Source organism: Battus philenor, unplaced genomic scaffold, assembly GCF_028537555.1.
Source record: "Battus philenor isolate CCGP_79_NKW_IND1 unplaced genomic scaffold, ilBatPhil1.0.hap1 SCAF_21, whole genome shotgun sequence".
NCBI lineage: Eukaryota > Metazoa > Arthropoda > Insecta > Lepidoptera > Papilionidae > Battus > Battus philenor.
The window spans coordinates 3,507,403-3,526,648 of record NW_027181684.1 but is presented as its reverse complement, the minus strand read 5'-3'; the positions used below and the strand labels follow the sequence as shown (position 1 = coordinate 3,526,648).

At 31.6% G+C, this 19,246-nt stretch overlaps 1 protein-coding gene across 1 annotated transcript in view; it reads left to right on the top strand.

The window, feature by feature from the left end:
• DIP-gamma (Dpr-interacting protein gamma) overlaps positions 1-18,741 on the top strand; it is a 41,518-nt gene extending 22,777 nt beyond the window's left edge. The window contains exons 4-9 of the mRNA XM_068766654.1: positions 8,982-9,155; positions 13,713-13,841; positions 15,915-16,053; positions 16,204-16,352; positions 17,957-18,013; positions 18,638-18,741. Coding sequence (XP_068622755.1) covers positions 8,982-9,155; positions 13,713-13,841; positions 15,915-16,053; positions 16,204-16,352; positions 17,957-18,013; positions 18,638-18,741 — 752 coding nt within the window. The remainder of the gene's footprint in view (positions 1-8,981; positions 9,156-13,712; positions 13,842-15,914; positions 16,054-16,203; positions 16,353-17,956; positions 18,014-18,637) is intronic.
• The last annotated feature ends 505 nt before the right edge of the window (positions 18,742-19,246 follow it).

Here is a 19,246-nt window from a genome sequence, read left to right as displayed (position 1 = left end):
CAATCCTATACAAATAATGCAGAAAGTGTGAATTATATATGATTGTATCCCAGAAATTAAACCACGATCTCAGTCCTTTACCACTGGACTATCATTGCTCAATAAAATATAAATTCACTAGGATTATATTCACGGTTACTCCGTTAACCATGTACTTGTACGCTTTAATTGTAAAGGCGTTAGGTATATTAGATTCCCTGGTGAAAGTAAGTTTTATAAATATCACACATTTCAATGTTTTCAAATTAGGGAAGACGTCATCGTCATATTTTAAATAATCCTGCACTGTTTCTAATATGTTTTCACTACTGGTCTAAATATTTATTTATCGTTTACTGAGATTTTTTTTTTATTGTGACCCTTGTTATTGGGGACCTCTAGTCTACTCATATCTTAGAACCTTTTTAATTTGTTGATATTATTTGTTATTTTTATTTACTTTTACATTTTTTATGTTTTTTTTATTAGTTTCTAGTTCTTTCGTGTACTATTTACATTTTAAAATTATTATTTTTCCAGTCTAACTCCACACTTTGTAACTTCTTTTATATTTATTTGTTACCTCTTTTATTACTCGACTGCAGTTATTTTAGATTAATGATTATTTTTATAATTAAATGGTCTATAGATCTCGCTCCCAAACAAATAGATAACTTTAAAAAACCGCTGAGTGTAGGGAAAGTAAATGGTAAAAGACCACATGAACGATCACCTTCTCGCTGTCCTATACAAGTCAATTATACATAACAAGGATTATACATAACTTCTGCTCTGAGGAAAGCAAACGATAGGATAGCGCGGAAAGAGCGTGTCATAGATTTTGTCAAGTCGTTTCTGGAGTCACGACCTGTGGAAATAAAGGGACGATTGAGTAGAAAAAATAATTCGTGAGAAGTTGTCGTTGAGTATTATGACTCCGATTTAAAAAGGTTCCTTACAAAAAACTAAAATCAAAGTGAAACTGAACATTTAATAATAAACGATTTATTTTTAACCCGAGGCACTTTTGACATGTGGTGGGAAAGAGTTTAGTAATATAGTAGACGCTATTTGCATGCGGCGGCGAAGCGGAGAGATTTCTTTTTCAATTTCCAACTTGTTCGTCGCTTTATTGCGACAGAGCGTCACGAGACGGGCATCGGGGACTTCCCTGAAACTTTCGACAGGTTTCTTATTAAAACAAAATATTCCTATAAAAGGAATTACGATTCCACATATTTTTTTACGACACCTGGTTAATCTGTTTTCTATAGTTGTTTAGGTGGATATCAATCAAAATACATATCCTGTTTTTCATGCTTTCATGATATCGCAAAGGTCTGAACCACCGGTCTATTTAAAAAAGTACCTTGTCTTTTTGTTATTTGATGGAATTTAAAAATTATAAAAATTAAAATTTAAACTTAATATTTTATAAGAGGCACAATTTCACAAATTGTTTCTTACTGGGTCATTACAGTCTTAAAATATAAATGAAAATAAATATTTGATATTACACAACTCTCATAAAAAAATCCACCGGCCTGTTTTGTAATTTGTTTTATAAAAGAAAACAACAAAATGTATATTAAATATTATCTATTTTTCAACTCTTATTGTACTAAAACAACGTGTCTCAGGGAGAGTCGGAATTGAATGACATTTTTCTGAAGACGAATTAAAAAATAAATACATATACAACATAAGTTCAAACTTGATATGCAATGTTGCTAGTAAAAGGCACATATCTATATTTTGTTGTTTATAATTATATTTTGTTAGAAAATACTTATTAGAAAATTATAGAGATTGTTTTAGAAAGAGATTTAAAGTTTGTAAATGTTAAATTGAACATTATTAATAATTGATATTTTATTGAAACCTACCTATCAGGTTTTGTTATTTAATGTAGTACGAAAACCATAATCGCCAGGTTTGGAAGGCGGGATGGCGATCGCAGAATGGTGTTATGTTACACAAAAGACGTTGTTGCCTATACTTTGGGAGCTTGTTTGTAATCAGTGACGATCCTATATAATTAATGTAAAAAATGTGACTTATGTTAGATTGTTCCCGGCTGTGTTTTGGAATTAAACCCGCGACCTACGATCGCAAGTACTAGTTCTCTACCGCTGGACTATCTCCGCTACTATCTTTTAGTAAGTTCAAGAAACTAGTTAAGCTCAGATTCGGCCAAAAAACATATTGTTATATTTCGGACTATGTTCGGGATATATATATTTGGAAATGAACTGTTCTAACAACAAAGAAATTTTGTTTGTTTATTCAATGTTCAAAAAATTTTCAAGCCCCACGAAGTTTCTTGTTAGTTCTTCCCTGTCGGTGGCGCGTTGCGAACTGTCATAAACTTAATTTTAAGTTGACGATTGTAGGTGATTGTAATTATCTTATATAATAAAACTGTTTTGACTTTGAATTGCAATTTGCATCACACAACATCTCAGTGTTTAATTGCGGTAACCTAGCAGCCTGTTTTGTTACTTGGATCGAAAACATTAATGAAAACATCAAAATGTTTTTTTATTTTACATTACACAATCCTTGTCAGGAAATTTTCTATTCGGTTTTGTTGGTTGATGTACAACAAGTAGAAATTTATAATTTTGCAAAATATTTGGCTAAATTAAGTTTTATTTAACGATTGTGTAATAAGAAAGAAAATAAACCGTTTAATGAGCAGTATCAGTATTATTTTTTTATTATATTTAATTCATTTGCTTTACTCATTTTAACAGCATGTTTTAAAATTATGTTTTTTCTAAAATTATACTTTGGTTAAACTGAATTGAATAAAGGTTTAATAACGTGTTATAATGCGGTGCTTAAAGAGCATACTGCGAAGCTCATGGCGAGTGACATTTTTTTTCTTTTCTCTATATTTAATAGTAACAATTTACGAGTATGTTAAGCATTTTGTTTTTTTTAAAAGGGCACCATGACCACCGTTTCTAAGGTGTATTGGCATCGCTTATATTAATATGTAAGGAATTTCTCTACGAGGTGGAAACGTAAATGACGAGATCCGTAGATGAACGAAGTAATAGACTGATCCCAGCGGTTTGGCAAATTGAAGTAGCAGCGAGCAGGCTACATAGCCGGCAAAATAAATGACCACTGGACTTTAAGGTTATTTCAATGGCTTTAGGAGCAGGGTCTTTCGCTCTCTTTATACAATTTTTCACATAATATTTATTTTTGCGCTCTTCTATCATTCCTCTTTCTTTTCTTTAATCAGATCTTTCTTTCCCTCTTCTTACAACAAACTTCTCTAACTTTCTATTTCATATCAATTTTCCTTTTCGTTCGTTGTCATTCTTTTTTCACCTCGCTCCTCAATACAGATACTTTAACTTTATTCTATTACTAACTTATTTTAGATCTTTTCCAGTTGATCACATTTTATCATAGTATGTTTTACTCTTATTTATTATTTTAATTCAACTGTTTTTCCTTTTATTTTTTATTTTATATTACCGCCTAGTTTTTGTTTGCTTACCGACCTTGATCAAAATTCTTAAATTTTATTTTTCTCCATATTTACTGCAATACTCCAGGGGCTTAGCCCTGTCTCCATCATCATTTATTAACGAGGCAATACAGTCCTCGCCAATCTATTTACCTAATCTACAGCGGACCTTAAGGTTCTGTACTTAAGTATCTAATGGATTCAAGCGTTACTTTGCGGAAGGCCATCCTAAGTAAGAAAAGGACCAATATATCTACTTCCGCCATGCAGCAGTAGTCGTGCAATGAAGTTCACCGCCCGCTAGCCCGCTGATAAATGCGCATGCTGCAAACAATCCTGCGACTACTGCTGCATGGCGAAAGTGGTATATATTGTCGTAAATTTTGGTATAATAGTATACATTGGTCGTTTACTTACTCTATACTCAAGATTACGGACTATATTTTAACGACATTGTTGAGTTCGTCCAAAGACAACGGATGTCGTCCTTTCCCATCCAGTCCTATTGAATTTCAAACTATGGATGAAGCTTTTATCCAGAACATCCAGCTAAATACTATAATTGTAACCATATTAAATTTATTCACACAAGAATCAGAAATAACCTTTTTGAAGATGACTATAATACGATAGTGTGGCGGAAAATTTTGACTATTGCATTCTGGATAATGTCATGCGATAACAATATAAGTGATAAGAACCTAAGAAAAAAATGTACATAATAAGGTTGCGTAGTATTATGATGAGATATTGTAAGGCATAGTGTGGATTTTAAACTTTATACGGAAACGGTAAATGAAAACTTTGTATAGAAACCGGTATATCCAGTTTATAGAAGAAGGTTCATAAATAAACAATAGAATATAGACGAAAAGGTATCAACACGTGTTAAAAGAGAGTGTCAAGAGTTGCTATCAACAATGCATAGTAATTTGACAATAAATGAATCAAAAAGTAATACGTAATACTAGCAAATACGCAACCTGACTTTTTTCGATTTTCTACCGCAAAACGACATAAGTTTAGCAATTTACTTTTATTTGTATTCAAGATTTGCATGAGGCAAAAGAAAATGTCGAGGTTCCTTTTCCAATTTCAAAACTTGTTCCTTATTCAAACGGCGCACCACTGCGGCGACTTCTCGATCGGCTCACTTAGCTTTCGTTATTTTATTATTACCGACATCCGCAAGTTTATTATCAGCCAGTTACGTCCAACTGTCTTGCTTTCGTCTTCTTCCAAGTTCTTTTCTATTATTAACTCATCTTTTATTTGGCTATTTAAATGTAAATGTAACATACTTTAATGTTAATCATATTAAAGTGTTTCTTAATTCATTCATATCAGATGATAGAAGTCCACTGCAAAACCACAATCATTTGTTTTGTGTTTCCCACTCCGGCAATTTTTAGCGACTTTAATCTACATTTTTTATTTTTTTAATAATATTATTTTAATATCATATACAATAAATAGAGGAAAAAGAGAAACAATTCATATGGTGCAAGAGATGGTCTTATCGCTCGAGGCGATATCTACCAGGTAACCTTTGGATGGAGATGATAGACACGAAGAAGAAGGTAGTTTTGGGTGTACGTATATACACGTGCATACGTATATACACACACGCACGCACACGCACACGCGCGCGCACACACACACACACACACACGTATATATGTGTGTGCGTGCGTGTGTGTGTGTGTGTATATATATAATCTAGTATTATGTTGCTTACTTCTAAATATGTGTTACGCATGGATTAGAAAAAAAAATAAGCGCGACGTTAAACATGTCACTAGAAAAAAGAATAAATCGCTTTCGAAATACGTATTATTTTTTCAGACCGTTAATAAACAATGAAATCGAATTAATAACCTGAAATAAATTTTTTAAAATAAAAGATGCCTTTTGCTATACACTTACGTCATACTATATATTCATACGCATATTGAAATACAATAATAAAGTATTGAGAACATATGATATAATAATGATCGTGGGAATTATAATTTTTATCCAGAAAGTAAAAATTTAAAGACAGTTACTTCGGTGTGTCTATGTAAACCCGGCGAAGAAGTCCCGTGTATACCGCATCCGATCGATATATTTATAGTTCATTGTAAATGAATGGTGATAAAAATCACTGAATAATTTCAAAAAGACATCTTATGTGGTTTCGTATATATAATTCAATTGAGAGAGAAAACGCGCATATAAATATAATGTTACATGGATTCGTTCCATATAGATAGTCGATGTGATAGGACAGCAGTAGTGGACTGAGATATGCGATCGTAGGTTGCGAGTTCAAACAACACTTTGCGCATTAATTATACAGGATTGCCTCTGCTCACAAAAAAGTTTTCAGAGAATGATTCCAGCGCGGTCTATGCGCATCATAATACCATATTTCCATCGCCTATCCACAGCGTGGCGATTATGGTATATACCACTCTATATATCTTTGAAAGAGGTCTATAGCTTAAACGACGATACAATTAATTATCGATATATTTAAGGGGTTACTATACTGGTACTATACTGGTTTAGTCTCTCAAACTTGAGAAAAAAATATTTAATGGAATCAGGCGTTACCTTGCGGAAGTCTATCCTGAGTAACAAAAAGGCCAATATTTAGCCACTTCCGCACATGCAGTGCTAGTCGTGCAACAAAGTGCACCGCCCGCCAGCCCGCTGATAAATGCATATGCGGCAAGCAATGCGAATTACACAACTGCTACCGTGAAATCACTCAACATGTGTTTCACCCCTCCATGCAGCATCTTCAGGAGTTATGTTACACCGATTAGTGCCAAACACAGAGTTATAACAAAGACTGCACTTTGTTGCACGACTACCACTGCATGTGCGGAAGTAGCTAAATATTGGTCTTTTTCTTACTTGAGAAAAAAAATCTAGAAATGTTTTTCAATTTCAGCATTTGCTAATAATGCTGAACTAAAGTAAGATTTTCTTAAATTAATAATTTAATAAAGCTATGAACAACAAATAAATTGTGCGAAAACAAAACAAATTGTTTTTACAGCTTTTACGGTTTAATTTGTGTCTCTATTTAAATTAAATAGGCTTTGTTTTAATTGATGTTCTTTACCGAGCGAGCGCCGACTAATTAGTAGGAAGCAACGACGAGCTTTGTTAATGGCGCTTTATAAATAATCGTGTTTGATATTTTATTTCAATTTTTAATTAACATCTAGCCTAATTATATGCGGCAACTGATTTACTATGTAACCTTGCTTAGTTTATTTTCTGTCTATAATTTTAACATAAATTATTCAGTTGGAAATTGTTAGTTATTGTTTAATTATTGGTAAGGTTTTTTTCTAACTATTTATACTTTAACTTTGTAATATAAAGATTCGCACTCATTACTCATAAGCCTGTATTTACATCTCTTTTGCAAGAAAGTTACTGAGTCAATATTTTCCGTCAAACATTACTACGCACACAATGGTATAGCTTGACTAATTCCGGTGGGACTAATATTTTCCACAAGGCTAGTGGAAAAACTTTAATATCCTTATCCCTTACAATAGTTTGCCAATAAATTAGTTATCATTAGCCAAGGCTACGGTGAAGTGGCAGTTTGAAAGACATTCACCATCACCGAGGCCCAGAGGCTAAAGATCGAGGCGGTCATCGTTGTTCGAACAACAGATACCATAAGGCTGTATAACAGTGACCATCATGCGGTGGTAGTAATATCATCTCACACGAACTCGTGTATATTATACGGACTAGACTCAAAATACGATCGCAAGATTCATCGATGTGTCGAATACGGCAATCACCGCACATATACTAGCATACAACCTGAGGTTAGCAATATCGAGTAGAGACGAGGAAGTAATCGCACAAACCGTATTATTAAAAACTGGACAATGTTATGGCGTCGTTAATAATAACTAGTTTATACAACAATTATTTTTAAAAAATTATATAAATTAGTTGACTTCAACTTAGTTTTAAATAGCATAAAATTTAACCTAGTTAAAGAGAGATTTAATCACTGTAGTATGTAAAAATGTGAGCAAATAAAGTGATTCGAAAAAATTGAAACTAATTGTAAAAACAAAGGCATGAAACGCTAATGTCTGTAGAATATAGATCCTAATAGTAAATAAAACAATACAGACAGTATTTCCTTGCAAAATAATCGTTTTTGCATTATGCGGACGGCTGGTATTTTAACAATTGCATAGTAAAACTTGTAACACAAAATATTATAATACAAAAAAAACGTATGTAGATAAAACAAATGAACTAAGATAGGGTAAGTTTTTAATAGAAACGGAGGACATATTTATTCCTAGGCACTACCGTCTTTGTATATTTATTTATTTATTTATAATACAAGACAAACTTATACAAATCAATCTACAGCTTATAGAATCCTATAAAGCATCGTAATTATTCAGGGGACCGGAAAGTAATGTCGTTTCTGTCGTGATATTTTACAGAACATCCAATGGATTTTTACAACTCCGGCATTAAAAATTTGTATTTTTATTGTATTATTGTTTTATTGTAAGATAGCCAAAGGTTGTTGATAACGAAGGTGAATACGAGTATATTGTTGATTAGATATAAAATCTTATTAAAAATGTTGTCGTTTGAATTTAACTTAAGAAAGCGACATTACTTTCCGATCCCTCTAATTATTTCTTGTTTAATCACATTTTAATAAAAAAGGCACATCATTAATTACGAGTGTTATGAGAAAAGACTGTTCTTCAATATTTATCTAAGTATCTAATCTATTTTAATTATGTATAATTCCATTATGTTATCTTTTATTAAAAGACAAAATCAAATTATTTTTTTTTAATTGGCATGATAAAATTAAAAAAAAAAAAACTAAAATTTGTTCTCTGTTGCATCACTTATATTTGTGTATATTAATCCCTAACATACTATGAAGGTAAGCCATCAAAATCTTCCATTTTACGTTTACAATTTATTTGCGTATAGACCGGATTTCGGTCTAGCGAATTCGATCTGACAACAGCCATGAAATTGCTATATACCTCCTTACACAGAATACCTCAATCTCTGAACCCGGATCGCTTCATTTAGTGACTTCAGTTTACGACAGAACTTAAGGCACGGTTCATTGCTTTTAGCTCTGTGAATAACAAAAGAGGTTACTATGTCAATTTTTTTCTGCGCTGCATTTTTATAAGAGTTTTACCTCTATAGTCGTTTTAAAAGCCTGTTCATTACTACAATACAAACAACTTTAAATCGATTTTAAAATGGTATCGGGAAATCATTAAACACAGCAGCTTAATGTATTGATTCTGTTAATACGACGTCAAAAAAAAAAAGAAACAAATATTGATATATATTCTTAGAAATTGTCTTCGTTATATTTAATTATATTACTTTTCAAATGTAATTTAAAATAATACAAAATATTCGCAATCTGTATTTAAAGTTCGAGGTATAACTATGTGAAGTAATTAAAATTGATTTTTTTCTTTTCATTTAGTGCCACCAGACATAATAAGCGATGACACTTCTTCGGATGTTTCTGTACAAGAGCTGGAGAATGCAACATTATCCTGCAAAGCTACTGGACATCCGCCGCCCAAAATAACCTGGAGAAGAGAAGACCACGAACCAATTCTGCTCAAAAAACCACAGTCCAGAGAATTTGAAAAAGGTAAGCTAGAACATTTTGGATTAATGTTGAAATCAAAGTTGTTACGTCGTTATATAATGATTATTTGTTGAAGGAAAGTCACTATTTTATCTCTGATTCTACTTTTATTATTGCTATCAATATCACTATCACCATCAATATCACTATCACCATCAATATCATCATTACTGTTACTATCAGTATTATTATCACTGTCACTGTCAGAATCACTGGATAGTGAAAAGGATATTGATAGCAACAGTATCACTATCACTATCAGCATCACTATTAACGTCACTGTCAGTATCTCTTGATAGTGATAATGATATTGATAGTGAGAATAACACTCTCACTAACATTATCAGTCTTACTATCACTGTCAATATTACTTAATAGTAATAATGATATTGATAGTAAGAGTAACACTATCACTAATACTAACATTATCAGTAGCTTTATCTCTGTCACTGTCAGTATCACTTAATAGTGATAATGATATTGATAGTCAAAGTAAAACTATCACTAAAACTATAACTATCAGAATAACTGTTACTGTTACTAATTATTATAATGAATTTCCTCTCCTTTTATTTATAGATTTATCAACAATTCTCAAATTTCAATTCACCAAGAGTACGTTCCGAGATTGTTTAAAAAAAAAATAAACAAAGAGCTCGACATTTCAATTCAATAGCTATCAGTGAAACGTCAATGAACGCTTTTGTTTACTGAATGCCTGAAAACCTTTTTCTCAATTCATATGGCATTTGCAAGTGTAGTGTTCTTAATAAAAGAAAAATAATTATCTTGTTCGTTAATTATTAGTTTAAATTTATTATTAATAATACTGGATTATTATGAAACCTAATAAAGGCGAGTATGTGACCGTTTGTATATAAAATCATCAGTGATATTATAAAAGCTGTTCAGCATATTTTTATTCCGGTTTTACTAAAAAACGGCACTAGTTCAATATACAAGGCCTATTAATAACATATGAGCCATTTTAATTCATCTGATATAATAAGAAATACCCGCAATAGTTCGCCTAAAATTATCGCCTTTGCTTTATCATTTAGCAAAAATACTGTAAACATATTTTTACCCAAACACTGAACAATGACAACCCAAGTGATTATTATTTCTACAAGAAAGTCCATTGCTGAACATGGTCTTTCGTCATAGACTTTCAATAGGATCTAAGTGACCTCATTTAGAGACTTAAAGACAACAAAAGGTCACTTATACTTATGGTAACTTGTAAATCATCATAAAGGATGGACTAAACGTCTTTGCATTTTAGATAAGATATTTATTTATTTAATATCGTTATACATTTATCGCTTTAAAACTTTTACACCTATTCTAATCATCCTTTTTATAGCGATCACTTAAATAAGTTTTTTTTTATTGGAATGCTACAAGCTAATAACTTCTGGCAGTAAAAAGTTTGATATGTTATTTGATATTAATTTTAATATGTATTAATACGAATTCTGAAAACGCTTTTTTAGTATATTAAAATTACATTATCTATAATTTCTAAAAATACTGATTGTTGGATAGGATAGACCATACAATAATTGACGACTAATGAGCCATACTATGCATTCACTTATTTATTATATAAGCTATTGCAGCGATTATCTCAGTATATTTTCATAATTTGTTATCGAGCTACGAGTAATTATCTATGAAAATAATTTATTAAAATATATTATTAATGTAGACCTTTTGCTCTAAAGTCCTGTATCGTAAAGACAATAGTGATTATAACAGCATTTATTTTGAATACATGTTATTAAATACATCATTTGCCAAAGAGCATATCTGTATTTAATGGAATCAGGCGTTACCTTGCGGAAGTCTATCCTAAGTAAGAAAAGGACCAATATTTAGCCACTTCCGCACATGCAGTAGTAGTCGTGCAACAAAGTGCACCGCCCGCCAGCCCGCTGATAAATGCGGTGAGAACAAACACAGAGTTACTCTTTGTTTGGCACTAATCGGTGTAACATGGCTCCTAGAGGGGTGAAACACGCGTTAAGTGATTTGGCGGTGGCAGTTGTGTGATTCGCATTATTTGTCGCATACGCATTTATCAGCGGGCATACACTAATCTGTTTCGGGCTGGCGGGCGGTGCACTTTGTTGCACGACTGCTAATACATGTGCGGAAGTGGCTAAATATTGGTCCTTTTCTTACTTAGAATATGTCTGTGTTTAAGAGTATGTGTGTGCGTATACGTGTGTACGAGATTATATCGGGAGTGGTGAAAGTCGACATTTTAGCTCTTCGACGCCCACTGATAGACAGGATTAACAAACAAAGATATCTACTGGTGACATACTATTATAGCCACTCTTGGGAGGTAGGTTGGTGATCGTAGTGTGGTGTTATGATAAGCACAGGATTCTGGTATCTATCCTAAACTTTATTGTAAGCAGTCCTATGTAATTAATATATAACGTGTGAAATAAATAAGATTATATCCCGGGAATCGTATCTGCGTCGTTTGATTGCAAGTCTGAGACCTTTACCACTGGACTACCAGTGCTCGAAAAAAATTGAAGGGTTTAGAGTAATGGGCGTAAAATACAACACACGTTTGCATTGTTTTTCCTCTTCAAAAAAATAATATTATAGGTTAAAATGTTCATGCTGTATAGTTTTACGTAGAATATACACGAGTGAAAATATGTGTCACATTTGACGTATCTGTTTATGCGGATGTATTCTCGCAAAATGTTCCCCGGGCCGTCGTCGCCGCGTATGTAGAGCGCCGTGTGTCGCAGGTGTGCCAGCAAATTGCTCCCGGGGAAGTCTGCCCGGAATCCCCCCCCAGCTTTTCTATTCTTAACACGCGACGTAACTATCGTCGTAGTTAAATATAAGTGTTTAGTACTTTGCATATTTTATTTTTAATGCATCTATTTAGATACATTTTGGTTATTTATATATATGGATAATTATAACAAAAATCATAGAATTAAAAACTGTCGAAATATTTTAAATATTATCTTAAATATAAACGTTGTATACTTGGTATTAGTCGGAAAATACCCAAGCTATAACATCTCTATTTGGAAAGCTTCTTTAGAGATTTCAGCATAAATACGCCATTTTTGTTTGTTAAAATATTACTTATTTGAAAAAAAATATCTTATCCATAAACAAAAATTTCTGTGACCTATCTTGGCGTATCGCTTAAATGATCTTTTTTTTAAATAATCTGTTAAGCAATGACCAGTACGTCTCTTAAATACACCAAGTCCTGAGCCATCTTTTTAAATACGCGGCATGATTCTAAGCGCTATCTTCATCTCCGGAGATAAAATCTTTTGCTTTCGGACAGGATTTCTTAGAATTATTTCTCTTACTGCTTTGATTGTCTTTTTCGTATGAACACAAGTTAACGGCTTCATCTTTTCTGTCATAAAGTAGATATAAAAAGTACTAAACACGTAGTGGATTTTAAAAATTGTATTTGGCAACATACTTACCTCTGTAATGAAATCACAGCAATTCTCTTTATCACCACATTGTATTTTAAAATGAACATGAAAAACACAAAACACGATGAACAACTATATAAAAAATGACAGACTCCAAATTCAAAATTGATATTTTGCTTATTTTTAATTATAACCGTTTTTATAATCAAAATAAGTATATAGAAGTCGGAGATTTCTCCAGTGATGTCGGTAGAATTTTTAAAATAATTCGATGCCAGGTTTGTAGGCAAACCTATCATAATTTGGTGTTTATAACACACTTTCAATACAGTTTAAAAGAATCTTCTAATATTCGACTTCGGCGTAACAAAGTCTTATAAGATCTGAGCGCTCTAATTCAAGCGACGGCTAAACTCTTTTTTTCTGGGTCATAATTTATAAATATTTATATTCGTCCACATAAAATATTTCGGTATTATAACAATATTTCGGTGTTAATATATGTGTATATGTCTCTCATTTACATCCAAAGGTATATTATAACCTTTAAATGCATCTTGTTGCTAAATGTATACATACCACGTTTCACGTTATTTTATTAAAGTCGTGTGGTATGTGTTTCCGAACGCACTTTGACGACCATAAATAATAAATATATTGAGTGCCAAAAAAGAAATTATGCAAGTTTCGGCGGCAAATTTATTTTTTTTAAATAGATATTTGTAATTATTAAATACCTACCAGGAAATATTTTTTCCTGGCCGCAATAAAAAACCATGCATTTAACACTAAGTATACCGTTATGGGTCAATATGACCCATTTGGGTTCATCCTATTGATTTTGAAAATTTTGACATCATGACTTATTACTAATCATTCTACAGCTATTGCACTTATTAAATTTAATTTTTATTGCCTTCCTAAGAAACTTATTTCATACATTAAAACAGGAAACAAAGTCGGGTCATTGACCTATTATGGTAGGAATAAAGTACTTAATAAGTGTTGGTATGATTAGAGTTAAGGGATAAAGCGTAAAGCTCTTGTCCCTCTTGATTTTATATAGTACATGTGTGTATGACGTATTTGGTTCAAGTAATATTGTTTTTTAATCTTGTTACAGTGGAGAGTTTCGTTGGTAGCTCTCTACCCCTGTTGCGGGTTGACAGAAGACAAATGGGCACATTTCTTTGTATCGCGTCAAACGACGTCCCTCCGGCTGTCAGCAAGCGAATAACGCTTTTAGTTAATTGTAAGTACGAACTTAGTAACAATATTATACAACATTTGTAACACTACAATGAATTATGAGCTCGAAACTCTTAAATTAGAATTTTCTAGATTTTCTTTATTATTGGATTATTATTGTTTGAATGTTCAGAAATAAATAATTATTTACTTTAACTTTTATAAACCAAAGGTTTCGTAACTATTACTTTATTTTTATTTATTTACACCGCTCTATTTCTTATATATCAGGGGGACCGGAAAGTAACTTCACTTTCTTAAGTTGAATTCACACGACTACATTTATAATAATTTTTTAATTCTAATCAACAATATATTCACCTACATTATCACCAACCTTTTGCCATCTAGTTTACAAATTTTCAATGCGGGGTGCGGTAAACAGAAAACAACAGAAACGACATTACTTATCGGTCCTCATAATAGATTCAAGAAAGTCGTTTGAAATTTTAACGCCTTGTAAACGCTTCTTTAGCTTATTATTATTGGTCATTAAATTAGACATATTTTTAATTATTTATTTAACCCCGTAATATCGTATATGCACTAATAATCTCAATAATATATATTTTAAAATTCGATATAACATACAAATGAGTGATTTATGGAAATAAATTTTCCATTGAAAAGATGTAGAGATAAATCAAATAAATAGTTCCTAGAAATTGGCTTAAAATAACAAGAGAGAAATGATAAATTTATATATTGAATTCAATACGTGACATCGTTGATGTTCGATAGGATTATACTGTTGTAGCAAATAAAGCAATGCTAACTAAACAATATACACCTGTATAAACATTAAATGGAAAATATTTAAAAATGATATATTATTTATAAATAAAACTATTACGTTGTTATTGAGACATAGGTACTATTATCGTTAGAAAAAATAATTAAAATCGTATTTTAAATTTGTATCACTAATCGCATGTTATTGGCAATGAGCAACATTTCAAATATGGCAACGTAAAATAGTATAATGCGAGTGTGTCTCTTTTCATTCTAGTAAAACCTGCAAATACCACAGATCGTTGCTTACTGTGGTACTAAAATTTATCATAATTATTATAATACGTATAATATGTATCACTGTGTGGTTGATTAAAAAATTAAATTATTAATTTAATTTAGTTTTACAAAATTACCAGAACAACATAGTTCAATAGAAACTGTTAGGGGGACCAGAAAGTAATGTTGATTTCTAAAGTTAAATTCACACGACTACATTTTTAACAAGTTATTATTTTGAATCAAAAATATATTCACCTTCGTGATCGACAACCTTTTGTCATCTAGATTACAGATTTTCAATCCCGGAGCGGTAAAAATCAATCGATTTTTGTGTAAAATATGTCAACAGAAACGGCATTACTTTCCAGCCCCTCTAATATAATTAAATTGAGCTGTGCTATAGTAACATCCTGTAACTCAAAATACATAGCGACCCAAATGAAAATGTCGGTCTTGTTCGTCAGTTTCATAAATATATATATCTGTAATAATAGTGTAGTACATGCAAGCTTTATTAACACTTAATTTTTTTTTAATTAACATTTTTTTATTTATTAAAATATTATGTGCATTGTTACAAAATAATTAGTAAATTTATAGAGCCTAGAAAGCTTATTCGTATTTATGTTATACCTTTAAATATATATATATATATATATATATATATGTGTGTGTGTGTGTGTATATATAAATATGTAAATATAATTTTCCTCAAAAAAATTCAACATATAAAGTGTCAAACTCCAACAATCTAAAAAAAGTCTAGATATGTTTACAGACTCTGAAACTTGCTTTAAATATTCCATACATCATCGTGAATATGGCACACGTATGTTTTATTATTAATATACTTTTTAATGCAAATTTAAGTCTTTTGACACCATACTACGACATATTTTAATACTTTTATATTCTGTAAATATTATACAATACATATAAAAAAAATGTTAACTCAACATACTTAGTGTTCATAATTGAAGCTTTCATAGTAGAATTTAGTACGTTTATGTTACTGTTCTTACATATAATTTATTTACGTATCATTTATATACTTGTTTAACAGTTGCCCCAACTGTAAAAGTACCGAACCAATTACTGGGCGCTCCCTTGGGAACCAACGTGAAACTCAAATGCTACGTCGAAGCTTATCCGAACACTATTAACTACTGGATTAAAAATAGAGGAGAAATGCTATTAGATGGGTAAATTGTTTTTGTTCATTCTTTATTGTAACAGTTTAAAACAGCTATATATATCATGATATCTTACACGCAATTAATTTAAGATGTTTAGAAGTAAGAGCTTGTAATGAATGTATGGCATATTATTTGAGTTTTATAATAAATTTTCAGTCCAAAATATACGATAAGAGAAGAGAAGACATCATATAAAGTATCAATGTGGTTAACTATAAAACAATTCTCCAAAAGCGACATCGGTACATATAACTGCATCAGCACGAATTCATTAGGAAAGAGTGAAGGAACCCTTCGCTTGTATGGTAAGTTACGTTCATTTCAATGTTTTATTTGGCTTATTTATTATTCTTGATTTAATATGATGAGATGATTTGTTCATTGACAGATAAAGATATTAGTACATAATCAGTGTCATTTCGACCGTAGCACATCCACTGTCTAAAGACTTCTAATAGATTCAGGCTTTACTTTGCGGAAATCCATTCTAAGTAAGAAAAGGAAACAATACGAATTACACAACTACCACCGTTAAAACACATGTGTTGAGTGATTTAACGGTGGTAGTTGTGTGATGCGCATTGTTTGCCGCATGCGCATTTATCAGCGGGCTGGCGGGCGGTGCACTTTATTGCACAACTACTGCTACATAGCGGAAGTAGCTATATATTTTTCCTTTTCTTACTGAGTTCATAGGCTTATCCATATATTTACAATAGAACCAGTGAAACCAAGCAGTCTTTTCACTGATCGGTGATCTCCACCCCTGAATATTAAGGCCCCAGTGGCCTGTTCTACATACTATATATTCTGCCAACTACGACTTCATTTTCCAATACACAGGGATATGTCGGTTTCTTTCGTTCGTTTATGGCTATTCTCATCTCGTCGAGAAATCTAGAGCATAGCCCTATTTATAACCAAAGGGGTTATGCCGAATTTTTACTTAGTTAATAAATCGAGCCGATACGTTGTATGATGATTGGTTCATATTTATTAATATCTTCCTTTTTCTTTTTTAAATGTCCGATTAAGTTCCCTGGTTATAAGTTATAGTTATAAAGGTTCTGAAGAACATGGAGTGCCAAGTGGAGCAAAGGATTTTTTATCGACTTCAGGCATTTGATAGCATTTGACCTCTTTCCCTCCTGATGTTAAGACATGAGGTCAACAATGCTATATGCTTGTCTAAAATAAATCTATTAACTTTTTAGCTGAAAACAGCGATGACGTTAGATTGTTTTATATCTTGGCAGAACCAACCAGGGGCGGCTCTAACTCGTGTAGCGCCCGTGTGCGATGAAACCCTGGCGCCCCCTAGACCTGATCCCCCCCCCCCCGTGGCTATTACTATTAAGTTTGCCGTCATAATAAGGTAGTTTGATCATATTTTAACAAGCTATTTTATAAGTAGGTATAGCTTACAGTATTACACTTAAAACACGTGAAATAAGGTTTATATCGAGTTAAACAAAATTTTCGAAAAAAAAGGCGCCCATACGGCGTTCGCGTTTGATAACTGCCGCCATCGCGCTGGCTGGCCGCTTCTGTCATATCATTGTTGTACCATGATAGTTCAAGACGATGCTCTTAGCTGTCTCAGGTAGCGCCGCGGTACCCGTGTGCATTGCACACCCTGCACCCCTGGTTAAGCTGCCCCTGGTATTAACAATCAAAAAGGATGTTCACAAAGTGGATAGACGGGCTTTTTAAAATCATCAGTAGATGCTTGACACAGGCCGTTTCAAACTTTTGCAATGAAAAATGTCTGTGCCATATATTCCTGGAAGTCTGTGGTCGTTCTACTGCTTATATGATGATTATCATTGCGTAACATTCCATTATATAACATTGTAGCTAGGTGTACAATATGAAGCCATTAATAAATGTATATTTTAATTATTTCTAGAAATAAAACTCAATTCCCAAGCTGAAGACTTCAACAATCAAATTAGCGTTGCCGGAGGTGAGACATATTTTATAAAATTTTAATTTTTTAACAATTTTTTTATATATTACACTATTGAATTGCACTATTAATATAAAAATGTATGTAGAAGAAAATTAACTTTTTTTTTACTTAAAAGGATTTAACTTTTTAATACATATCAATATTTTATTAGAAAAATTAATTCATGTTCTTAATGTAAATATTTGTAAATGTAACAATAAATAGGTAATTTGATTATTAAATCATAATTTTTATTAATTATATAATTTTGAAAATTAAATAATTCTTACATATAAAGACTGATAAATAGATTTTTTAAAAAATAATTTAAAAATAAAAAAAAAACTTGACGAATTAGATATATTATACCCTATGATTTATGATTGACATTGAAAAGAATTTTAAAAAGTTACATTTTATTTGTCATATGGTTCTCTGGTGTCATAGACACCTTTGTAAATATGGTTTGTCGTAAATATCTAAATAAGGGTGACCCGCCTTTTGAGTTTACCCATTAAAAGTGGTCATTAATATTTTTTCTTCAACTATTTATATAAATATATTCTTTTGAGTATACACTATATTATAATTACATTATTTTTTAGTTACTAAATTATATCAAAATTTTCCATCACACAGGTTTGACTGAAGCTGCCAAAGGGACATCTAAACTTCAACTACCGTCAGATAGGACATTGGCGTTGGCTCTTTGCTGCATAATACTATCCAAAATGTTTATGTAGATGTTATAACTAATGAAAATTAAATGTAAATATAAATTAAAACGCATCTTTGCTTCGAACTTATGTAATACAATTACAAATGAAAAGTTTCTGTAAATACGATTGTTAATAAATCACATGTCGCGTGTACAACGATTTTATGTTACGTTATATACAGATGTAAGCTCATGTATTCTAAATCTCGCTTAGGATCGCCAAATTGAAGGATATTTAAAGAATTTTTCGAACTGTCGCTCGATTATAAGACTGTTTGAAACAAATAAACTGTGACAATGTCTGTTGAAGTTTCATTATTTTGATATATACCTTTATTTATTTAGCTCACACTTTTCTATCTTGTGCAATTATGGACTTAAAGCCTTGAAGGAAATAAAGCTTTCATTTTATATTTCACTTATTATCTATTTACTAACATATAACATACTATATGTAGATTAATTACACATATGCATGTACAGAATGATTAGGAATAGGTGTAAAAGCTTTAAAGGAAAGAATGTATAGC